Consider the following 25,941-nt stretch of genomic DNA (forward strand, 5'->3'; position numbering starts at 1 on the left):
TTATGATTTTGTTATTTTGTATGTTTTCCACCAGGCTGTCAGAGTTGTGTGAATTGTTGAGTATTTACAAGAGTTACATTTTTATATTGATTGTGGTCGAAATGGGAGATCTGCTACTAAATTTGTTTTACATAGACTTTGTTCCAGTTCTCACCAGGAGGAATTGCGGCTTTTCTTTAGTATCCATTTGAGTAAATGCTGTAATTGTTTAGCAAGAAAGTAATGTAAAAATATTTTGGTGCTTCTAAGCCGCCTTGTGATTTTCTTATTCTGTAATGTTGAGAGTGAAATTATTGACTTTTTGTTGTTCCAATAAACTGTGTTCAGACTTTGTGACTCTTTCGAGGGTCACACTGAAACAGTGGACAATTTTCTTTTTGTTCGATCCTGCTGGCTTTGGAGTTGATTAAAAAAAAAAAAGACTCTTGCAGGAGCCATTTAGAAGAATAAGCCGGCACTTCCTACATAAGCTCCTCTGACTGACCGACAGGAAGGTCAGTTCAAGTATATTTTGCTTTCATGTGAGCACAAGTTTTGTCTTTATCAAAAAGCACAGATTTTTGAAGTTATTCCGATAGTTGAACGACTGAGACGGCGTACGGGTGGTGTGCAGGTCAAAGGCAAGATCGGTGCTACTTTGGACACAGCAGCTAGCTAACTAGCAATGAGCTTCGGTCGGCCACTGCTGCTCATAAACATGCTGCAATTTTGCTCCTCTGTCAGTAATCCCAGACTCCATGGTGACGAATAAGCTACACTTCTTCCAAGTATCATTCTCACAAAAGGACTATGAGGAGTATAATTAACGTAGGTAAGATAAAGAAGCCAAGCTAATTGCTTCGCAAACCTAATGTTATTGTGAAACACCGAAATGAAGAACTTCGGTAACTGAGTACAGCTCACAGAATTCTCGTTGGAACCGAGATAAAGCGGCGCGTATCCAACTTTCAACAGCAAACATTTTAGGGGCTGGAGTGAAATTAAAACAAAATAATGCAAAACACACAGTTTAACAGGAAATGACTGTGATGGTCCCGTACATCAGCTGGAACATTCTCAGTATGTATTAATATTGTGGAGAAGCAATTCAAAAAATGTATGGATATAAATGTAGATGTTTTGATTTTCACTTTTGAGATCTGCACAATGAATCTCAAAATTACATTACGGTAGCGCTCATGTGTTCATTTTATTTATTTTTTTGCTCAATATTTGTCTGAAACATTATTTTTGATTTCTTATTTATTTTTTAGATATATTTTTAGATTGATATCTAGATTTGTGCAAATGGCCTATACTGTGACAGATTTTTCCATATCGCTCTCCATGAGGTATATTAATGAAAACCACTGGGCTAACAGAGTGTTGATTTAAAAAGAAAAAAACCTATATACATTAATACCTCGGTTTTCGACCATAATCCGTTCCAGAAGGCTGTTCGAAAACCGAAACCATGTTTCCCATTATAATCAATATAATAAATTTTAATCTTAAAAAAAAATATTACGGTTAAGAGTAAAGTATGAGCCTTAATGGAGACTTTTCTTTCTTTTCTGATTGATATAAAAATGATTTATTAGATATAAACACATAACGGGGTAGGACTAGATAAGTTTTTTACTTCTTCCTACTCCCTTGAACATAATAACTGTGTTGAATGAAGATTGATTTCTTTCTTTTTACTATTTTATCTACCTTATTTTCTGTCAAATAATTACTGTATATGTTTTATGTTCAATAAACAACAACAACAACAACAATAATCCGTTCCAAGTCTGGAAAACAACTTTTTTTTCAAGCATTTTTAAACTATTTTACACCATAAACTGTATACACATGTAATAAGAGAGCAGGTAATATGCAAAATACTGTACAAACATTTTGTATGTTTTATTAACAATTTTAACAAACATTAACATTGTAACATCTCTCTCTCGCTCTCTCTCATCATGACAATTATAGATTACATTATTTTACACCTTGAACTAATAAACCCTAAAGTAATGGCTGTAACTGTGGACTCTCTTTGCAACCTTACACTACGGTATGAGGTAACATCCCTCCATCCATTTTCTGAACCACTTTATCCACACAAGTCCAGTCTCGTCCATATTAAAAGTTTGCTGAGGAAGATATTCCTCGGCCTTGATGAGATTTTCAAACTCAACTTGAAACTTTTCGGCAGCTTCCTTGTCTGAACTGGCTGCCTCCCCATGACGAATCCCACTTTTTGTCCTAAACTTTTCGAACCATCTGCTTGCTTTCAAATCAAACTCTTCAGGGGCAATGCTAGGATCATTTTTTTATCAAATCTCCATACAATTGTCTTGCTTTTGGCACAAATTGTATCTTGGCTAAGACTGTCCTCTGCTAGCTGTTTCTCATTTATGAAAATAAGCAAAAGTTTCTCCACTTCCTCTAATATCTGTGGCCTTTGTTTGCTAAACACACGAGATCCTTTAGCCACATCAGTGACTTTAAGATGGGCTTTCTTTTTTAGGATGCTGCTATCGTAGATTTCGGCATGCCGAATTCCTTAGCCCATACAAACACACGCACACCTGATTCATTTTTTCTTTCTTAAATTCAATAGTTTTGTGCACTACTTTTCTCTTTTTTTCCACCAGCTTTACTACTTCCACTTGTTTTCTTTGATTCCATGATTAGGGGCTGATACACAATGCAGAAATAACATTCCGATTTGCGTAGATGTCAACAAACACGATGCTTTTTAAAAAAAATCGTTCTTGAACATGTCCATTCACAATAGACGGTTTTAAAAAAAAATCTTTATTCAACACGTCTGCTTACAATGGAACGCTACACTTCGAGAGGAGTCGAGTGGCGCATTCATGTGCGCTCAGTTTGGTCGAGAACCGATTTTCAATCGTAATCCGAGGCATAAAAAACTGTACTGCACAGTCAAACATTGGTTTTCGAACGTCTCTGTTCTCGACCAAATCGGATTTCGACCAGAAAATTTGAGATTTTTACGTCTCGGATTACGACCGAAAACTGGGTTTAGACAAAACTGGGCAAACCCAAATACGCCACTCGACTCCTCTCGGCTTCCTTACACAAGGAAGTGACGCTTCCTTGTGTAACGTTCATTGTGAGCAGACGTGTTTATTGTGATTTACGCAAATCTGACTGTTTTTTTGTTATTTCTGCATTGTGTATTAGCCCCTAATCATAGTCTAATAAAATAGTTTCGGATTTCGAACAAACAAATTGCTTTTTAACAGCCTTCTGGAACAGATTATGGTCGAAAACCGAGGTATGACTGTATTTGAAAAACATGAAGCTGCATTTGAAGGGCAACCAAGGAAAATGTAATCTTAGCAGTTGATGTAATCATACACTATGTTGCCTGTTACATGAATAATCTATCCGCTGTGAAGCGTCTGAGTTATCAGAGAAGCACTATACAAATCTGATTTTTTATTTTTATGCTCTTGCTGTGTATGCTATAAGTTAAATATTAGCTGGGTAAATGCATGTTTGTTACTCACTATTTTAGTTCCAGTTTAACTTGTTGGCCTAATAATAGCATAGATGCACTTAGCCGAATATTGTGATCCATATAGTTCTCAGTCATGCTGCCTGCAGAAAGTTAATGCCGCGGGTCCAGAGTTGCCACTGTGGCACGCATGTCCTCGGCACCTGGTGGTGAACGGACGGCAGGGCTGACCAAGAGGACCAGCCAGCAGGGACAAGCTGTCATGCACCTTGGCAGTGGGAGGGGTTGCACACAGTACACATGCACACATTTTCCTTAGGTCCTCCTTTGTTCGTGCCTTTCCCACGCAGCTAACTCAGAATTGAAATTTCAAACTAACATTTTAAAATTGGAACGATTCTGAGAGGACTGCAATGATTGTCCCAGTTCTATTCGCTTCACGGTTATTGATGCCCAACACGAGTGACCGCCCTGGCCATCTTTACATCGTCGTCCATAGACGTCTGCTTGCAGTTCCTCACTGATGTACTTTGCACACTTCGACCTCCTGCATGGACTTCAGGAAATCAGATTGTGCTTCTGTCATGCCAAAGAAAATGCACCACTCACACACAGATTTTAAAGGGAATGAGAGGAGCCGCTTCCACTGGCTGCGAAGCAATTTGGCTGTGTTCACACCCACAATGGCGCAAGACACCCATTTCTAACTGCATGCGTCTGCGAAAATACCAAAACCAAGTTTAGCCCGCCCATGCGCACAGTTAGAAAATGTCAGACTTGGGATGAGCGTGAATGTCGAGCCCAATATCACATTTGGCCTTGCATTGTGCTGCAGATAATGATAAACACATGAACCGATTGTTACATATATTTGGCGTTCTTGGGTCCCTTGAGAGGCGCTATAAAAATAATAATAGTTAAGAACTACCACAAAAGTGACACATTTTCATTTGTTAAGCTAAAGAATTATGGTGGTAAATATTTGAATTCAGAGTACGCATCTCGAAATAAATTTGCCTAGTCACAGAATCAACATGTAACAGACATTTTGACTAATACACTTATAAATAACTATGTAAATATTTCACACGTCACCGGATGTTTAGAAAGCTGGGAAGATGGTGTTCCTGGAACTGGAATGAACATTTCCTAAACAAATTTATACACCTCAATCCACTTTTGCAGTGTATCCATGTGGGCCACAGACAGCGCATGTTAGTCTGCTTAGGTTCCAAAAACCTGGATTGTCAATCCCAAACTGGAGGGTTGGAGGAGAGGAATGTTGAGGAGCGGGTGTAGTTTAAGACATCTGGGGTTTTGGTGATTACAAGTGTAGTAGTTCCACTCTCTTGTCGGATGAGGTAAGAATATTGAAGGTTATGAGTGAAGGTAAATGATAGGTAAAAGTATTCAGTGACAGTTTTGCTTGCACTCTCAATTCTGCTCTCTCTTTTGAAATAGTTCTGAACCTGTGCAGAGGCTCATGCATTGAGGCTCATCCAGAGGCATGAGAGTCTTAAAACTCAGGTGAGTTCAACGCCCAACTTGCTGGGTAGATCCTTGGTTAGGAGGAAGCATTTCCTCTGAATAAATTATGGACCCAGGCAAGGGGCGTGGCCTGATGTCAGGAGTCATCATCTGTATCATCGATCAAAACTTTGGTGTCACGAGTCTTGGATCTGGAGGGGGAAAAACAAATAGGAAGGTTATAAATTGCACGGATAAGTCAGACTCTTCAAGCTTTGTAGTCAACGTGACGCCAAATTGTCCAAATGGCAGACTTTCTGTTAGGTTTAGCATATGGCTCCAAATTTACATGTACCACCAAATTTTCGTAGATCCCAAGCAAACATACCCAGAGCTAGTTTTTACAAAATTTCTAGGGGGTGCTTGAGAGCCATTTAGAAAAAAAAAACTAAGAAAACATTGACAATTTTGCCAGACCTGATGTGAGTGCAAAGTTAGAAAAGTTTTTATGCACGTTTACACACTCAAAATCAGCATTGTTTTATTGGTGAATTGCGCATTTCCATGGCAACAGCGTTTTGGGAAAATTCACAAACATCGTGTTGCCACATGATAAAGGCCTAAACATCATTCCCAGCATGTATGGGGAACATCTTGTTAATCCGTTGGGAAAAAAATTCAAGAATAAAACATGTTGCCTTTAGCCAGTAGGCGGCGCTATCACTATGATGAAAAACAAGTTCATAGATTTCTTCATATGTGGACTACCATCAAATTGGAGAAATCTTCAGAAGATAATGATAAAGTGGGTCAAGTTAGAGCAGCTGCTGTCGTCAAGGCCGACACCCACTTTGAAAGTAAATTCAAAATGGCGGAATTTTGCACATGCTTCAAGAGACCTTTTTGTAAGACTTGGATTGTTAGATGCACCACCAAATTATCGTAGATCGAGGTGAAACATACAACCACGGCTGGGTCGTTAAAAAACTCTACGGGGTGCTAGTGAGCAGTTTTTAGAAAATTCCACAATAAACTAATAAAACAATGACAATTTTGCCAGGTGTGATGTGTATGCGAAGCGTTATAAGTTTTCGTGTACATTTAGACCAGGGGTGGGCAATTATTTTCCTGGGGGGGGGGGGGACAAATGAGAAGCAGAAAATATTGTGGAGAGCCAGGCCAAAAGTTAGAAATAGAAAATAAAGAAGTTAGCACAATGTCTTTGTATGCCAGTAATAATATAACATTCTCCTCCACCATTACACTCAGCACCGGTTCTCCTCAAGGATGTGTACTGAGCCCCCTGTTGTTCACGCTCTACACATTTGACTGCTCTCCGACTCTTATTAGCGGTCCAGTTTGCGTATAGTTTTTAACATGATAACAATCAAACCATTCTAGGAAATGTTCATTCACTCAAGCCGCAAGCAATTCACTCTGAGCATGGAAATTGCCAGAATCGGACTGAGTAAGAATCGCTTCCTTGTTTTTCAAAGTCTCGTAGATTTGAGTCTTTCCGACTCCAGGCGTCTCCTGAATGTTTCGTACTTTGTTACCCGCTTCGTTTAATCAGATACTGTACATATCACTTTCCCTGCCATGGTCATTACTCTCTCCCTCTTTCTTCGTCTTCCCCTCCCTCCCTGTGATCTGCAACTTGAAATAACTGCGCCACCTGGTGTTGAAATACCTGTCATTACAAGTACAAACGAAATGAATGCAATCAAACCTTAATTGTGCACCAATCTTCGGCGGGCCGGATCAAAAAGACCAACGGGCTGGATCCGGCCCATGGGCCGTAGTTTGCCCACCCCTGATTTAGACGCTCAAACTGCACACCCCGTTTGCCAAAAAGTCACAATAATTGGCAGAGAGCATGACCAATGTCTTGAGAATTTTCTGACAAATTTTCAGACGGATTAATTCAATGGGCTCCGTGCAAATCATTAAAATGTAAAAATAATGACATTTTTAGTTTTCCAAACTTGAAAATATTAACATTTTAACCAGGCATGATAACTGTGCAAACTTTGGTGCGTTTTTTTGTGCATTCTTACGTCCTAAAAACTGTGATAAATAATAATTTCAAAAAAACAACAGGGACCTTGCAGCGGTCACTGCTTGGGCCCTAATAATAATAATAATACAAAATTATTATTAATTTGTAAAAAAAAAAAAAAACAATTGAAACTTTGCAGCGGTCACTGCTCAACCATTAATAAAAATAAGGAACTTATGCAAAAATAATATCGTGCAAACAGCAGAATATGGCCCAAAGTGAATGTGATTAACTATGCTACAAGCCTCACTACAATTTGGCATGTTGATAATTTATTTCAGCAACTGTACTGTTGGTGTTGGAAAACTTACTGTGATGCAAGTCTTGGCCTACGTAGACTCATGCTATAGCTCCGTTTCCAGCTCTTTTTGCCTTGTCGGTTCCTGACTCCATCCTCTTGATCCATCATCTGCTCCAGCAGAGTCTGGTCATCAGCATTTAGTGGAGCCACGCTAATGTCTCTGACAGCTCTGAACTCACCACAGTTATTCAGATGTTCATTCTCCAGTCTGAAGAAGTTCCATACAAACCGCCTGGAATAGAAAAATCCTGAATGTTACAGTATTCCATGATGTCAATGTGGTGATCCTGGGCTAATGCAAAATTGCTATCTCAAGTTAAAGCTTGAGGGGAGCAGAAGAGACCACACATTATCCACACTTACTTATACGGATCTAACAATATCTAAATGTCACATACAATATCACGATATGAACCTCAGAGTATGTTAATTATCACAATATTGTGGTGAAGTTGGCAGCATTATTAAAAAAAAAAAGCTCACATTGCTGAATAAAAACTCGCAATGTCAATTTAAAAAAAAAAACTTCAGAGGTGCAGGGTTAGATTCCGGCTCCGACCTTCCTGTGTGGAGTTTACATGTTCTCCACGGGCCTGCGTGGGTTTTCTCCGGCTACTCTGGCTTCTCCCACATTCCAAAAACATGCATGGCAGGTGAATGGAACACTCTAAATTGCCCCTAGGCGTGATCACAGATGGTTGGTCGTCTCTGTGTGCCCTGTGTGCGATTGGCTGGCAACCGCTTCAGGTTAGTGCCCAAAGACAGCTGGGATAGGCCCTAGCATGACCACTGGTAAAGCTAAAGCTCACCTTGTGAGGATAAAGCGGTTCAGAAAATGGATGGATGAATGAAAAAAACCCTAAAGAGGCTGAAAAAAAAACACGTTTTTGAACATAACTTTTCTAAAAAGAACAAGATTCATCAATTTGATCATTAAATATCTTGTCTTTGTAATGTATTAAATATATATTGAACATGATTTGCAAATCATTGCATTCTGTTTTTAATTTACATTTAACACAACGTCCCAACTTCATTGGAATTGGGTTTGTATAGGTGTCCCCCACCTACTGCCCAAAGACGGCTGGGATAGGCTCCAGCGCCCCCCGCTACCCTAGTGAGGATTAAGCGGTTCGGGAAATGGATGGATGGATTATTCAATCTTAGTGCCGGTTTTGACACAGTTGATAGTAACATACTATTAGAACACCTTGAAATGTGTTTTAATTTCAGGCTCAACACTTTCTTGGTTTAGTTCTTGCCTCGCAACTCACCATGGAATTCATGGCAATACTACTTTGTTTTGTAAGTTTACATCTCAAGTCCTGCTGAGATCAGTACACGGTCCGCTATTGTTTAGCATATACATCAGCCATGTCCAGCTCCAGGCCTGGAGGGTCATTGTCCTGCCTATTTTCCAGCTCTCGTGACTGCAACATACCTGATTCAGGTGATCAGCCAGCTCTGAAGCAGCATTACAACGGTCCTGATTATTTGAATCAGTTGTGTTGCTCCTGGGAGAACTGGAAAACAGGCAGGACAGCGGCCCTTGAGGACACCCCTGGTCTACATGATTCCGCTTAGTGACATTCTACATACGGTAAATATAACATTGAAACTAATGGTGCCACTGTGCAAGGTTTCCCATTTAAGGTTTGAGATTTTTTTTTCAGTTTTCCCTTGCCTCCGTAGGAAGTAATATCAGGGGATGTCATCAATATTGTCAACTGTGGGCATGTGAAGCCCTTTGTTTGCATGTTCTCCCCGGGCCCGTGTGGGTTTTCTCCGGATACTCCGGTTTCCTCCCACATTCCAAAAACATGCATGGCAGGCTGATGAAACACTCTAAATTGTCCCTTGGTGTGAGTGTGAGCGCGGATGGTTGTTCGTCTCTGTGTGTCCTGCGATTGGCTGGCAACTGGTTCAGGTTGTCCCCCGCCTCCTGCCCAAAGACGGCTCCAGCACCCCTTGTGAGGATAAAGCGGATCAGAAAATGGATAGATGGATGGAGTATGTGTGTGTGTGTGTGTGTGTGTGCACGTGAGTGCGTGCGCGCACGGATGCATTTTATTTTGGAGACAGCCAGTCCTTCCTCAAACGTCTCTAGTTGGTCCAAAATACTCTTGTTTGCCCCCTAACTGAAGCTTGTAGCAGAGAGCACATAACTTCACCCCTTCACAGGCTCCCTGTACATTTTTAGAGTTCATCTAAAAATTACTTTGTGTTGAAATCTTTAAACGCCTCACCCCACCTAACCTCTTTGAGTTCATCCTCCTCTAGGTACCTGCCCAATGCCTCAGGTCAGTGGACCAAATGCTACTGAAGGTACAGAGGACTAAGCGGAACGTCAGAGAGGATCAAGCGTTTTCCGTTGCCAGTCCCTCCCTTTGAAATATATATATCAGGGATGAGAGTGGCTAGTGATAAAAAAGCGGAAAGGGGTGTGGCCGGGACGGGGGCGGGGCCCAAACATGCTGAAGCTGAAGTGTATTCAATTTACACACTATTTGAAACTTTAACAGAAAAAGATCCCAAGATTGTTCACTATTCTTTCAAGTGAAAATTTCTGCAATTTTGCTGATGCATTCCTGGTGAGCACCAACATGTAACTTCAAATTTGCTGCTCAAAATCAAAACTAAAAAAGGAAACACATTCCCTGCCATATTTAAGATTTGTTCATTACTTGTATTCATAAAGTGGTGTGTAAATGTGATAAAAAGCTGTTGATTCTTACCTCATACAGTGATAGTGAAGTCCCACACTGTTTACTATATATGGGTTGTGAATGTATTTTATTATATAAAGTCTATTTACAGTATATACAAGAATATACAGTTTCATGAGGTAGAATACTTTATTTTCTCTTCATTTTAAGCTTTTTAGCAAGCACTAAAAGCTTATTGGTCCTCTCCGTCTTTTTCCATTCTCTTTTTAGCCAACTCCTCTTGTTTTTACACATGCTCCAGGCTGTTGAAAAGCGCTTGAGATCGAGTAGCTACTTTTCAGTCGAAATGTCTGTTTTCGGTGTTTCACCGAGGTTGCGTGACTCTGTAAAGCTTTCCATCCTCTCGATCCGTATAGAATGACATCGTCACACACTGTACACAGAGCTTTACCGGCGACATCGAGCTTTTTCACGAAACCCGACACAAGCACAATGGTTCCTCTTTACTGTTTCCTACTGGGGACACCGTCAGCTTTCTATCCAACCAGTCCCATCGAAACGTGTTTTTCAGATTCGCATCTATCTGACGCACTTTAGCTTCGTCGCGAGTCTCGATAACATTCGGCATTTGCGAGAAAGGGGTTTAGGAAGGCGAACACGCATTGGTTGTGATTTGCATTTGCCGACATAGCGACCAATCACAACAAGTAAGACATTGGTTTTAGCCCATATCGGAAGTAACGACAAACTAATGCTTCGCGATAAAAAACGGGATTCAAAATGGATGCTTGCAAACGTTACTTGTAAACATTACGAGCCCCGAATCTGCTGAAGACAAGTCCGCACCCCCCCCCCCCCAAGAGTTTTTTACGGATTTGGAACAATATAAAATAGGTCCATTTTGACTGGAAAAAAAGCGGAATTCCGCCAAAAAGCGGAAAGATCTCATCCCTGATATATTTGGATAGCATATTTAGGTTTATTAAAATTTGCGTCAAAAAGAAGACACATCTTAACAATTACATGTCCAAATTATGAAAATTAAACAACATAAGTTTCAGTTAATTAATTAATGATGTTCTAGTTTTGGAGAACAATCAGCAAGTATGCGGGAGGGGATACTCATCGTAGAACATGTCCCAACCACAAAAGGTTGCGAACTACTGAATATTTGTACTCTGGTGGTATGGTGATTTTAATATATAGACATAGCAATACATTGGAAAGTAGTATTAATATACAGTATATTTCATTGCTTATATGCTAGGTTTTTCAGATATTAAAGTCACGGGGTTCCTGAAAAATTCCAAGATGAGGTTCATAAAAATATCATCCCTCATAAAGAACTAGGGGACTGGATGACTATCGCCAGGCAGGGTTCAGATGGAGGTATTGGATGCTAGCTAAGCTAAAAGCTATGATGGACAGTCCCTCCCACCCCCTCCAGCCCGCCCTGACAGCACTGGGTAATCCTTCAGGCAGAGACTGTTACACCCGCGCTGCAAGAAGGAGAGATACCGCCGCTCATTCCTACCGACTGCTGTCAGGCTGCTAAATAAAAAATAAAATATGTGAAAAAACTGTAACAATTGTAAATAGCACAGCCACCTTGTACCAGTTGCATATATGATTATATATATCTAGATCTAGCGGCCCGGTAGTCCGGTGGTTAGCACGTCGACTTCACAGTGCAGGGTTTCCTCCCACATTCCAAAAACATGCATGGCAGGCTGGTTGATCACTAAATCGTCCCTAGGTGTGAGTGTGGGCGTGCATGGTTGTTTGTCTGTGTGTGCCCTGCGATTGGCTGGCAACCAATTCGGGGTGTCCCCCGCCTACTGCCCGAAGACAGCTGGGATGGGCTCCAGCACCCCCCGCAACCCTAGTGAGGATAAAGCGATTCGGAAGATGAATGAATGAATGAATATCTATATGTATATTGATATTGCACTTATATTGAACTGTGTACAGCTCTCTTTATCTACATTTATTTTTGTGCTTGCAAACACTTTGTTTTTCTTCTTTCTACCCCCCAAAATTGCTGCTGTAGACTGCACATTTCCCCAGTGTGGGACAAATAAAGGATATCTTCGCTGCTGCTCCCTCTTCCTTCTTCTGTGAAGATCACACTGTCTTCGAAGATTCCAGCATCAGAACAGCTGCCATTGCATCCTACAGCTACATACATGAACTTATACTGGAGATGCACGATTGCCAACATGACAATTGAATGTAACCTCCTGTGTTATTTTATGTGCGCACAAATAATATCAATAATAAGATTAAAAACAATGCTTTCCTTGTTGCCAGTTCAAGGTTGCCATTGGCTTGTGGTATATTGAGGTACTGGTAGCTGTCCTGAATGTCCGCAATTGTTCCTTCAGGGAGTCAGACCCCTTCAGTGTGGACTACCCTGCCTCGCTTAGTCACCATCCGACTACATTTCTCAAGCCCGAATGACATCCCGATGTCACTGCTGTAGATCCTGGTTTTGTGGATCAGGGAGTCTATGTCCCTTTCGCTCTGAGCATACAGCTTTATGTCATCCATGTAGAGGAGGTGACTGATCATAGCTCCATTTCTGAGGTGGTATCCATAGCCAGACTTGGCAATTACTTGGCCTAGGGGGTTCAGTCCTATGCAGAACAGCAGTTGAGAGAGTGCATCACCTTGATATATGCCGCATTTGACGGACACTTGGGTAAGTAGCTTGCCATTGGCTTCACGTGTGGTTTTCCACACGTTCGGGCGCCGACAGGTATGGCAGCCTCGGTCACACGCTCCCTAGTATTATCCCTGTTTTTGTCATTTTCGTTAGTTTTTGGCCACCCTGAGCGGCTTACTTACACGAGGGAAAAGTTGCTGCGCATTGGGGAGTCTATGCTCGGTCTTTTTTCACCAGCACACGAAAATCCACAAGGTTTTTCGGAGCTAATCGCGAGCGGAGCGGCTGCGCTGTACGGAGCATGGAAACGCCGCCGGAGGAGGGGGAAGAGAGCCTGCGTGCTCGTCAAGCTCCGGCAGCGCGGATTTCGAACCCCGCTCCCATCGATCCATCTTGCTAATCTACGATCTCTGCCAAACAAGATGGATGAACCTCTTCTCCTTACAAAGACCAACAAAACCTTTGCACGTTCTGCTGCGCTCTGCTTCACTGAAACCTGGCTCAGTGACCGCCACCCGGATTCCGCGCTACATCTACCCGGCTTCCGCCTTCTCCGAGCCGACCGCGACACGGAGCTATCAGGGAAATCGAAAGGTGGCGGGATTTGCTTCTATATCAACAAAGAATGGTGCACTGATGTCACGAAGCTCGACGCACACTGCAGCCCGGACCTGGAGTCACTGTCTTTAAACTGCAAGCCATTCTACTCGCCACGTGAGTTCACCTCCTTTTTACTAGTCGGTGTTTACATTGCGCCACAAGCTAACGCTAACACGGCGATACAAACGCTAGCCGAACAAGTAAACAAACTCGAACTAAAATACCCAGAGTCACCCCTGATCATTTTGGGCGATTTTAATAGAGCACATCTTAACCGTGAACTTCCCAGATATAAGCAGCACATCGACTGTTTCACCAGAGAAGGCAACATTCTAGACCACTGCTATACAACAATCAAAAATTCATACCGATCGGTCGCCCGTGCAGCATTGGGTCTTTCTGACCACAATTTAATCCACTTAATACCTACATACAGACAGAAACTCAAATGTGTTAAACCGGTTGTTAAGACTGTGAAAAAATGGACAGATGAAGCAAAGCTAGCTCTACAAGAATGCTTAGACTGCACTGATTGGGGCGTCTTTGAAACTTCAACGGGCACACTGGATGAATACACAGACACTGTAACATCATACATCAGTTTCTGTGAGGACATGTGTGTACCAACGAAGTCCTTCCGCTCCTTCAACAATAACAAGCCATGGTTTACTCCCAAACTCAGGCAACTCAGGAAAGAGAAAGAGGCCGCATTTAGAAGTGGAGATCGGGCACTGTACAAACACACCCGAAACCAATTGACAAAGGAAATTAACATCGCTAAGAGAAGCTATGCAGAGAGGCTGAAAAAACAGTTCTCTGCTAACGACTCTGCATCTGTGTGGAATGGCCTCAAAGCAATCACTAACTATAGAATGCCATCCCCCCCAAACAGTGAACAACAAGGGTCTTGCTAATGAACTAAACATGTTTTTCTGCTGATTTGAAAAGGTCACCCCCAGTTCCCCACACACACCCACCTCTACCAGAAACCACTCTACCTACCCCCCCACCCTCTTTTTCTCCACTACAGATCCACGAACAGGACGTGAGACGGCTCTTCAAGCAGCAGAAGATCAAGAAAGCTGCGGGGCCCGACAAAGTGTCCCCCTCCTGCCTGAAAGTCTGCGCTGACCAGCTGGCTCCGGTCTTCACACAAATCTTCAACAGATCCCTGGAGCTGTGTGAGGTCCCATCCTGCTTCAAACAGTCTACCATCATCCCAGTTCCCAAGAAATCGGCAACATCGGAACTGAACGACAATAGGCCTGTCGCCCTGACGTCTGTGGTCATGAAGTCCTTTGAACGCCTTGTGCTGAACCACCTAAAGAACGTCACCGGACCCCTGCTGGACCCTCTCCAGTTTGCCTACCGGGCAAACAGGTCTGTGGAAGACGCAGTCAACATAGGTCTGCACTACATCCTCGAGCACCTCGACAGCACAGGGACCTACGCAAGGATTCTGTTTGTGGATTTCAGCTCTGCATTCAACACCATCATCCCGGAACTCCTCACCCCCAAACTTCTCCACCTCGGTGTGTCCCCTACGATCTGCCAGTGGATCCTCAGCTTCCTGACGGGACGGACACAACAGGTGAGACTGGGAGCAACAACATCATCAATACGCACCACGAGCACTGGAGCCCCACAGGGATGTGTCCTCTCTCCACTGCTCTTCTCTCTCTACACAAACGATTGCACCTCAACAGATCCAGCTGTCAAACTCATAAAGTTCGCAGACGACACCACGGTCATCGGTCTCATCAAAGACGGCGACGAGTCTGCATACCGCCAACAAGTGGAGCAGCTGGAGCTCTGGTGCAGCCGACACAACCTCGGGCTGAACACGCTCAAGACTGTAGAGATGATCGTGGACTTCAGGAAACATTCTTCTCCACAGTTGCCCCTCACACTATCCAACTGCCCTGTGTCAACCGTCGAGAACTTCAAGTTCCTGGGAATCACAGTCTCCCAGGACATGAAGTGGGAAGTCAACACCATCTCCATCCTGAAAAGGGCCCGGCAGAGGATGTACTTCCTGAGGCTGCTGAGGAAGCATGGCCTGCCACAGGAGGTGCTACGACAGTTCTACACGGCAGTCATCGAATCAATCCTGTGTTCTTCCATCATGGTTTGGTTTGGGGCTGCCACAAAAAAGGACAAAATCCGACTTCAACGGACAGTTAGGACGGCAGAAAAAATCGTTGGCACCGCCCTACCCACTCTTGAGGACTTGCACACTGCAAGAATCAAGACAAGGGCACGGAAAATCCTCCTGGATCCCCCGCACCCTGCCCACCACCTTTTCCAGCTACTCCCCTCAGGCAGACGCTACAGATCCATGCGCACCAAATCCAGTAGACACTTAAACAGCTTCTTCCCTCTAGCCATTAACTCCTTAAACAGTCACTGACGTAGTCACTCTTCTTGTACTACAAATACTGCTACTGGTTACTCTAAAATGGTTCAATGATTTGTTGTTTACGATGATACTAATGCAGCGTGTTATACCGGAGACAAATTCCTTGTGTGTTCTACATACTTGGCAAATAAAGATGATTCTGATTCTGATTTCCACATCCTCATTGAGTTCACAACGAAGGCTCTTCGTGTCCTGTTCACCTTATACAACTCCAAGCATTCAGTGATCAATATATGTGTCATCGAGTCACAGGCTTTCTTGTAATCAATCCAGGCTGTGCACAGGTTGGTATGTCGGGACCTGCAGTCTTGTGCGACTGTTCTGTCAACCAGGAGCTGATGTTTGGCTCCTCTGGTATCCCTACCAATGCCCTTCTGTGCTTCCTTCATGTATTGATCCATGTGTCCGCTTATCTTAGCCGCAATGATGCCTGACATGAGCTTCCATGTTGTGGAGAGACAGGTTCTTGGCCGATAGTTGGATGGGACTGCACCCTTAGAGGGATCCTTCATGATCAGGATCGTTCGCCCTTCAGTGAGCCATCCTGGGTGAGTCCCATCCCTCAGCAACTGGTTCATTTGTGCTGTTAGGCGCTCATGGAGTGCTGTGAGTTTCTTTAGCCAGTAGGTGTGGACCATGTCCGGGTCTGGTGCTGTCCAGTTTTTCATATCCGAGACTCTTTCCTGTATGCCTGCCACTGTTATGGTGACTGGACTCTGTTCAGGGAGGTTGCTGTGCTCCTCTCTCGGAGTCACCAGCCATTGTGCACTGTTGTTATGTGCGACCTCCTTCTCGCGTTTGCCTTTCCAGTACCTTTCAGTTTCCAGTCTTGGTGGATCAGCTATGTTGTTAGGACCCTGCCACTGAGCGTACACTTTCGCAGGTTGTGTTGCGAACAGCCTGTTTATTCATCTGGCCTCATTCTCTTTCGTGTACCGCTTTAGGCGGCTGGACATGGCTTGGAGCCTTTGTTTGGCAGTTTCGAGTGCTTCAGGTATGGTCATCTGGATGTACCTCTCGGGTATCGGCCTTTTCATCACACCTCTCTGGGCCTCCATCAATTGACTCACATCTTTCCGAGCCGCCTTGATCTTAGCCTCCAACCGTCTTTTCCATGGTGGGTAACGCATTTCTAGGGTCACTGATGCTGAAGAGTTTATCAGCTCATTGGTTTCCATGATTTTTACAGTAGGCATCACCCTCAGTGCTGCATTCACAATTTCCATGAGACTACCAGGTGGTACTTCACATAGCCGTTGCAATCGGTGTCTCGGTTGCCAGCCTTCATTCTTGCCATGATCTTAGCTTTCAGGTCAGCTGTTGCCTCGCTCATCATCTGCATTCAATGGGGTTTGCCTCGCAATCTCTGGTATAACCTCCTCCTCTGATCTGGCAGCCTGGGGCCCTTCACCATAGAACCTGCGTTGTACCTCATCAATCTCAAGGTGTGATAGCAATTGCCGTTTATGGATGTTGGAACACTGAGCTACGAGTTGTTTCGTGGTCAACCGTGACTGTGGGTTTTGAAGTACCGTATTTTCACGACCATTCAACGCACCGTGTTGTTGGGCGCAGTGTCAGTAAGGGGTGCTATTTCTGTATTTGACACATACACAAAACACACTGTATTATTGGGCGCAGCCAGGCATGGTAACACATACGCCAGCTTAAACATACGCCATGCATGCATGCACGCACACTAAAAACACGTTTTTAAAAAGGCTACGGAAGCCAAACTGAGTTCGGTTGTACTTTATTTAGCCAATTTACAATGTACTCACGTTTTTCTCTTCCCCTCTTCCACGCTCACCCTCCACTCATTGGCGACTGGTACCTGCTAGGGGTGTGCCTTTAGCGTCCTCTTACACGCCCACCCTTCACTCATTGGCGACTGGTACCTGCAAGGGGCGTGCCTTTAGCGTCCTCTTACACGCCCACCCTTCACTAATTGGCGACTGGTACCTGCTAGGGACGAGCCTTTAGCGTCCTCTTACACGCCCACCCTCCACTCATTGGCGGACTTCCGCATGCCGTCACTCACTCCGCCTTTTCTCTATATAAACAGCGTGTCGGCCAGAGGTGCTCTCAGTCAGGCTTTGGAACTCGGCGCATACACTAGACGCTCCGCATTATAAGACGTCCTGTCCATTTTGGAGAAAATTTAAGACTTTTAATGGCGCCTTATAGTCGTGAAAATACGGTAACCATTCAGCCCACATTCTCTGCATGTAACCCAGTGGTTCTCAATTATTTTCTGTCATGCCCCCCCAAGGAAGAGGAAACCATCTTTTGGGACTGCACCCTTTGAGGGATCCTTCATGATCAGGATCGTTCGCCCTTCGGTTAGCCATCCTGGGTGAGTCCCATCCCTCAGCAGCTGGTTCATTTGTGCTGCAAGGCGCTCATGGAGTGCTGTGAGTTTCTTTAGCCAGTAGGTGTGGACCATGCCTGGTGCTGTCCAGTTTTTCATATCTGAGACTCTTTCCTGTATGTCTGCCACTTTCAGTTTCCAGTCTTGGTGGGTCAGCTCTGTTGTTTGGACCCTGCCACTGAGCGTACACTTTCGCAGGTTGTGTTGCAAACAGCCTGTTTATTCGTCTGGCCTCATTCTCTTTCGTGTACCGCTTTAGGCGGCTGGACGAGACTTGGAGCCTTTGTTTGGCAGTTTCGAGTGCTTCAGGTATGGTCATCTGGATGTACCTCTCGGGTATTGGCCTTTTCATCACACCTCTCTGGGCCGCCGTCAATTGACTCACATCTTTCCGAGCCGCCTTGATCTTAGCCTCCAACCGTCTTTTCCATGGTTGGTAACGTATCTCATGGCTTCCATGGTTGCTCTTGTAGCCAAGCATCTCTAGGACCACTGATGTTGAAGCGTATATCAGCTCATTGGTTTCTGTGATCGTGATGGTAGGGATCGCCCTCAGTGCTGCATTCACAGTTTCCATGAGACTTTCAGGTGGTACTTCACATAGCCGCTGTAATCGGTTTCTAGGTTGCCCAGCTTTCAGGTAAGTTGCTGCCTCGCTCAGCATTTCATTCATTGGGGCTGGCCTCCCAATCTCATCATCTGCATTCATTGGGGCTTGCCTCCCAATCTCTGGTATGACCTCCTCCTCTGATCTGGCAGCCTGGGGCCCTTCACCATGGAACCTGCGTGTTACCTCATCAATCTCAAGTTGTGACAGCAGTTGCCGTTTGTGGATTTTGGAACACTGAGCTACTAGTTGTTTCGTGGTCAACCGTGACTGTAGGTTTTGAAGTAACCATTTAGGAGAGGTGAACTCATCTCTTTTCGTCAATGGACGCTACAGCTTCGTGTTTGCTTTCAAAACTTAGCTTTTAGCGTGCGTGTGCACATTTTCAGCATGACGTCTCTGATCCACTGGTGAAAGGACACTTTGATCCTCTCCTCTTTCATCTAGAACTGCTTCAGACAACAAAGTGTATGCAGAAAAGTGGTGAAGATTGCACGACTGTCTGTGCCCTTTGTGTTGTGTTGTGTTATTTTTGTTATTTTGACTTCAAAATGGAGCCGCGAGAGTGGCTGCCTTTCCAGCAGCTCCTATATTTTGTTGTTCTACTTCTTCCTTTCATAACTTTGCTGCTGTGAATTGGGAATTTCTCCATTGCGAGACTAATAAAGGTTTTCTTATCTTATCTTATCTTCTTAGCCCACATTCTCTGCATGTAACCCCTCTGGCTCGGGTTGCTTGAGTAGTAGCATTCCAACAGAGCCATGTTATCGCATCTCGCCCATCTCCGCTTTGTTCCAGTAGCCCATTTTTCATCAAAGTGCTCTGGTTCTCCAGCACCTGACGCAGACCTTGTTTGGCCGGGCGACGTCTGAGCCAGCATGTCATTCGTTTTATTGTCTCTCATCATTGTATGAGGTAGGCATTAGCGTGAAGGATCTTGCCCAAGGACCCACACTGGATGGTGTTATGTGCTCATTTTTGCCCCAAGCGGGATTCGAACCACCGTCTATATATATATATATATATATATATATATAAATAACGTTTCCCAAATCATCAACTGATTGGCATGAGCAAAAGCAAACTACAGGTTTGAAGGCACACTAAGAATAGTTCCATTAACATATCACAACATGGATGCATAGCTACATACCTAAAGACCTCCATCGGGGCTAGTGCAGTTGCTAGGATGTCAGAGATGCCATGAAAACTGGTGATTGTGCTGAGGGAGATGGTTAAAATCCATGAAAATCTTAATAGTACATCCTCCACAATGGCACTGTAGTAATAGGCCTACAGAAACACACAGACCATGAAAACATGAACACAGGAAAAGTTACTGCATCAACAAACTGAAGTAAGGTGCTCAATGTCCAAAGACAGAAGGGGTTATAGTTGTGAATATACCTTGTGTGGGTAGACTATCTCTTCCCTCAAAAAGGTGTTTTCTCCAGCATTCCGGTCAAAAAGGCCCCAGTCCATCTTCAGATCCCAGACTAGTGTGTAAAATGAGCTGACCACCAAACATGTGACATACAAGTAAAAGAAGATCTTGGCATCATCATATGATTGAGCTGAGGAAGCAGGACAAACAAAAGTAGTCTGTCAGATTGTCAGAAAGCACACATGCATATTTTTGTTATTTGAAGACCAAGATTCAGTAAGCAAGGTTAGATTTTAGCATAGAATCTCTCTCTTTTCATATTCATTCATTTAAGGAAACAAATAAATCATCCAGTCAATTGACTTCTTTTTAGCTTTACAAAAATACTCAATGTATCACTTCAGCTAAAAATCAAATTATAATATACATCATCATAATTAAACGAAAATTATGATTACAGGTTTATCGTTATGAGCCAACAGACAACCTTTACTTGCATTTATAAGTCAAGTCCGCACTCCTCAAGGTATGTCATTATTATCGACTTAAACTTTTTCCAGTGACTGAGATGCCATTGATATTTGCACTATTAATATTAAAATACAAACTGCCTAATCGAATGAAGGGCAATGAATTTTCAGTGGTACTGTATGTTGCATCTGATTGATCAAAGTGACCGAAAAGCATAGAATTCCATAATTACAGTGGTACTTCTACTTACAAGCGTCTCTTCATGCAAAATTTTCAAGTTACGAAACACCTCAACAGGAAAATATTGCCTCTTGTTACGAAATTAATTTCAAGATACGAAAGGTAAAAATACAGTATGGGCTGCCACTCGCAGCTCCGAGTTTCCATGGAGCAACATACTTATAACTGCTCTGCCATTGGCTATTACCGAGCATCATTCTGCCATCTCATTGGCTAAGAGGGATCTCTACCGAATGTGTCGGCGTGTAGATAGATAGATATGTCTATGCAGCATCTTCGTCATTCGCCCCTCAGGCCATGAGGTGTTCCGCTGGTTTTACGTAAATGTGAATCACCCAGAAAGAGTGTTCACCAGTCGGGTGATCGCTCACTATGCTGATGTTTGCCTCGGACATTTTTGAAGGATTGTTAAAAGCCGACAAAAGGAAACGTCTTTGAATCATTTCTTTAGAAAACGCCAGGCAGCTAAAGAAGGCAAAAAACGATGAGGACGCAATTAAAAGTTAAATGACCATCATTTTTATTCTTTACTCTATTCTTTGTTTTTTTACATTATGCACATCTCTCATTTATTGTGCAATAATGTAATTGTAACATGTATTTGTTACATAGTTGGATGCATTTTTATGCTTTATAAAACATTCATGTCAGAATTTTGGGGGACATGGAATGGATTAGGGCATTTACATGGAAAGCGCGTCTCTACGTACAAAATTTTCAAGTAAAGAATTTTCTTCCAGACCAGAACACATTCATTTCGTAAGTAGAGGTACCACTATGCTAATTTATCATGCGTCTGCGATATACATATTTCATGTCCCATTGTCGTGATGCTGATATTTTTTTATATATATTGTGCAGCCCCAGCCCTTGAACAATCCAGATTTCTTTTAAGGTCGCAACAAAAACCAAGTAAAAAAGTATACAGAAAGCTGATGAAACGGTACACGTGTAAGCAGTGGTTGGTCTCCTACTGTTTATTGTCCACATCAATCTATGTGAAACTGTCTACTAAGTATACCTTTATGTGTGCTGTAAAGGGCAGCAAAGGTTACAACAAAGAAGGAAGTGGAGTATTTCCCAGCATTAACCAGGTGAGGGAAGGCCCTTTTCGTGTCCCGGTAACGACGAAGACACTGGATGAATCTGAACCAAGCAGGAAGACAGTGAACCACTGCACGGATGCCATAGGAGTAGGTATTACACACATCGTTACCTGAGCAGGATGACATTTGAATCTTGTTACAATAAGATTTGGTTGCTTACAGATATTTGATTGCTATACAATTTCATTATTTTATTGCAACTGAAAGAGCGGTCCCACCTTCACTGTTGATGAGTCCATCGTGTTTTCTCCAGTCAAGTTCAAAACTATAAAAACAGATCATATACTCTATATCTAACAAAACAACTCCCAAAGAGTTCAACTGGTCAGCCAACCAGAAATCAGCAAAGCCAACACGATGGAATGGTGCAGTCATTACCCGAAACTGTGGAAGAAAATATGGAATTTTTTTCATTATATATTCTTGTTAATTATTTCAAACCAATAAGCATATCAAAATCCAAGTTACACAAATCTAAACTTTCATTTTTGTTTTGTTTTCCTTTACATTCAACATTTGCAGATTGTCAATATGAGTGACGTTACCAGAAGTTTGAGAAGCCAGAAGCGTGACTTATAGTAACAGGTCTTGAATGGGTTGATAAGAAAGACAATGAAGAAGCCATAAAGAGCCAAAGGATTGGCCTGCATCGGTACTGGAATGCTGTCACTAAACAGACATGACAGCAGGCTGACACACCACAACACCCCCAAAAGGCCTGCAATCTGAAGACAAAAAGACCAAATCAGCCAAAGAAACTAGTGTCACAGTTATGCATGCACAAACATACATACGTAATACATATTGTTGCTGTCCAGTGAAAAACACGTATGTCCATTTTTGTTATTTGAAAAAAAAAACATTTATACATTTACATTAAATACAGAGAGAAAAAATAGTTTCAATCATTAAACTGTGTTTGGTGGAATAGTCCAGCTGACAACATGCACTGCTCAGGATATCGTTCAGGCAATAACTCAGTTTTACTCCAAGCATGAAGTGGACATACAGAGAATGGTTCTGCGAACCTCCGATGGTGCCTCAGTAAGGACATTGCAGTTCATGCTTTGCCATAATTTATACAAACCATTGTTAAAACAGCTATGTTAATATGCTACACTTTTGGTTACATGACATTTGAGTTTTTCACTGAAAGCGGACAAACACACTTAATAAAGAAGTAATTTGATAGAAACTACTTCTTATTATTGTTCTTCTCCTTTCGGCTTGTCCCTTTTCAGGGGTTGCCACAGCAAGTCATGAATTTCCATCTTTCCCTGTTCTCTGCATCCTCTACTCTGACTCCAACTACCTGCATGTCTTCCCTCACTGCATCCATGAATCTTCTCTTTGGCCTTCCTCTCTGTCTCCTACCTGGTAGCTCCATCTCTAACATTCTCCTACCAATGTATCCATAATTTGATAATTAATTAAAACATGCAACTTGAATGTATATGATGCATATGATACTGCGTGACCACAATTTGCATGGCGCATGTTGCTCACAGTGGTCCATGGGACCGCTTGGTCAGTTTGTGTGTTTGCTCAGAGACAAAAAAAATTAGAGGGAACATTGGTGGACACTCATGCTATATTGCGATTAACATTTAATAGTATCACATTATGTGTAAATTGCTGCCCACTGGGCAATGACGTAATCCTGGAAGGGGGATCATTCCCCCCAATTTTGTGGCCCCTTCCCATTGTTTCTTATTACTTATTTCACCCTACAGAAGGGGGTGTGGTTAATATTTGTCAACTGACTATTTTGTTTCATTAAAGGCTACTGTATGCAAATAAATTTGACTTGACAAGAAGATACATTCAGCACCACCCCTCCCGACATGCATGCTAAAATAAAACTGTGAAGTTATATTTCATCACAGCATCGGTTCATTCTCTTTACTTGACGTACCATACCATGGCACATCATCTGCTGTGAAACAATCGGTACTATGTTTTCAATACAATCAATCAATATTCTGCATTTCACTTATACTCAAGGTTACTGAGACATTCATCATACACGTGTGCTTGTTCAAACCTCAAACAGATGTTGATGGGAGAGGTTGTTTCTGGGATTGAGTTCAAATATAAGCACATGGTTGACTCCTGCTTGCCTCCAGCCATAGGTGTTAATACCTAGAACATAATTAAAAAACAAGAAAATGCATGTGAGAAGACTCAAGCTGATGTACCTTACTAGCAATATGCCTATGAGGCTCGCCGTTCTGTTTCCGTAAAATCAGTCTACATCTAACGCCCACACATTCTCCATTCAATGCATATAAAAAGTGACTCGTTTTAGACACAGATTAATGTGATATGTAAAAACATTTGCAAATATACAGAAATTGAATAAGTTGTCTCAGTATGTGACATTTTCCCAGATTTGTTCTTGACAACATTTACAATCAGTACTTCATAATTAACTGTTACTCAGTGTATTTATACATGTTATTCTACACTTCCAAACTTCAATTTTATTGCGTTAATGTTATTGTGATTCTTGATGACTATTTTTCTCCCAACTTTTTGACGTGCATTTACTCCCACATAATACATCCAATTTGCACCGTTCCAATTTCAACAGTCCAAAAATTCACTCCACACAGGCCATTATTTTTCCTCATTACAGGTATTTACAGTTTTTGCACAATTTAATATTTAAAACTTTACACATTGGCGTGTATTGCATTGGCGAAAGTGTAGCTCGTGAAGCCCGAGTGAAAGCCGACAAAAAACTGTCGTGAAATATCTAACTTTCACTGTGGTCACAATATTATCTCAAATCGCATATTTGAACATTTCGAAGCACAAGTGTTTTCTTTGAGAGAAAAAAACACTCATTTGTGTTGCTAAAACATGAATTTGTACTTTCAATTCTACTTGAAGCAAGTGGGTGTGTGTGTGTGTGTGCGCATTTGTGATTACCTAAGAGGAAGAGGAATTCTATTAACAGGAAGCCTCCTCTGTAGATTCTGATCATTGGCCAAACGTCAGCGATGGGAAACATGACAGCTCCTGAAAAAAGGGGTATGGATTTAAAAGTATACACCAAAAAAAAATCTACTTCTTTCGAGTGTTAAAGTAAAATTGCAGTGTGACAACATTTGCCAAAAATGTTTGTCAAAATGCTCATTGAAATGGCCACATTAATTTGTAACACATCAATTACAGTAAAAATACAAACAATTTTGACGATCACGTGATTGGTTCAAATGGAGAAAAAAATGTGTCTTTGCAAACAAACAAAAAAATTGACCTGGAAAAAAAAATACTTTGCAAACAAAAATTATGGATTTGTAATTTTAAAAAAGTTGCAAAGAAGACCAATATTTTCATAACTTAAACAATTGTATCGTCATAAAACTATACAACTTTTTTTTTTTTTAAGTTTTTAAAATTTGGTTCCAAGTTCTGAAATTTTGGTTGCAATTTTGAAGTTTAGTTTGCAATTCCTGACTTGTGGTTAAGATTCAACTTCGGTCTTGTGGGCGGTCCCTGCGCTGAATTGATGTTAGCTTTTTCATTTGTCAGCCTGTGCATAGCCAGAATTGAGTATGCTTTATAACTGGTCAAAAACCAAAAGAGTGTAAAATGAGTCGAGGATTGTATGCTCAAACCTTCTTTAGACACCGCAACAAATATAATAGGATCAAAGTGTGTGTGTGTCATACCTGTAATGATGACAGTGACCAGTAAGACGAGGAAAACTCCACAGTAAAGGCCAACTCTAAAGGTGGTCCAAGCAGGAGCTGGCTGTAAGAAATAGTATGAAGAACACAAAAAACATAAAAACACAAAAAGAGGAAGGAATTATTGACATAAATTATAAAGTTAGTACTCCATCTTAATGGATTTGGACCATAGAAAGTACCATGGAATTTATTACAGTGATCCCTCGCTATATTACACTTCATTTATTGCGGCTTCAGTACATCGCGGTTTATGTTCCCGGTGCGATGTCGACCAATGACAGCACAAGTGGAATTATCCCATGAGCTGATTGGCTAAACATCTTCCCTTGTGTCTCGTCACGCTGTTGACTCTGATCGGTGTTTCATCACGCTGTTGACTCTATCGTTTGCCTGCCTCTCTTTGGCATACTCTCTTCTGTTGCGT

General features: G+C 42.3%; 1 protein-coding gene across 2 annotated transcripts in view; it reads right to left on the reverse strand.

Annotated features, from left to right (window-relative positions):
• Nucleotides 1–1,875: 1,875 nt before the first annotated feature.
• Nucleotides 1,876–25,941, reverse strand: part of LOC147195555 (solute carrier family 53 member 1-like) — a 53,432-nt gene continuing 29,366 nt past the window's right edge. Inside the window, exons 7-17 of one of the 2 annotated variants that reach the window (XM_086128596.1) lie at nt 25,497–25,578; nt 24,751–24,840; nt 23,861–23,958; nt 22,362–22,541; nt 22,035–22,200; nt 21,732–21,926; nt 20,023–20,189; nt 19,769–19,908; nt 7,467–7,519; nt 7,298–7,395; nt 1,876–5,139 (exon numbers count right to left, since the gene is read on the reverse strand). In XM_086128596.1, coding sequence (XP_085984722.1) covers nt 7,331–7,395; nt 7,467–7,519; nt 19,769–19,908; nt 20,023–20,189; nt 21,732–21,926; nt 22,035–22,200; nt 22,362–22,541; nt 23,861–23,958; nt 24,751–24,840; nt 25,497–25,578 — 1,236 coding nt within the window. In that variant the 3' untranslated portion in view covers nt 1,876–5,139; nt 7,298–7,330. Of the gene's footprint in view, nt 5,140–7,297; nt 7,520–19,768; nt 19,909–20,022; nt 20,190–21,731; nt 21,927–22,034; nt 22,201–22,361; nt 22,542–23,860; nt 23,959–24,750; nt 24,841–25,496; nt 25,579–25,941 lie in introns of both variants that reach the window. The other variant, XM_086128594.1, reaches the window with a different exon arrangement.

Source organism: Hippocampus guttulatus, chromosome 14 (genome assembly GCF_054856545.1).
Source record: "Hippocampus guttulatus isolate MCC_2025c chromosome 14, RoL_Hgut_1.0, whole genome shotgun sequence".
NCBI lineage: Eukaryota > Metazoa > Chordata > Actinopteri > Syngnathiformes > Syngnathidae > Hippocampus > Hippocampus guttulatus.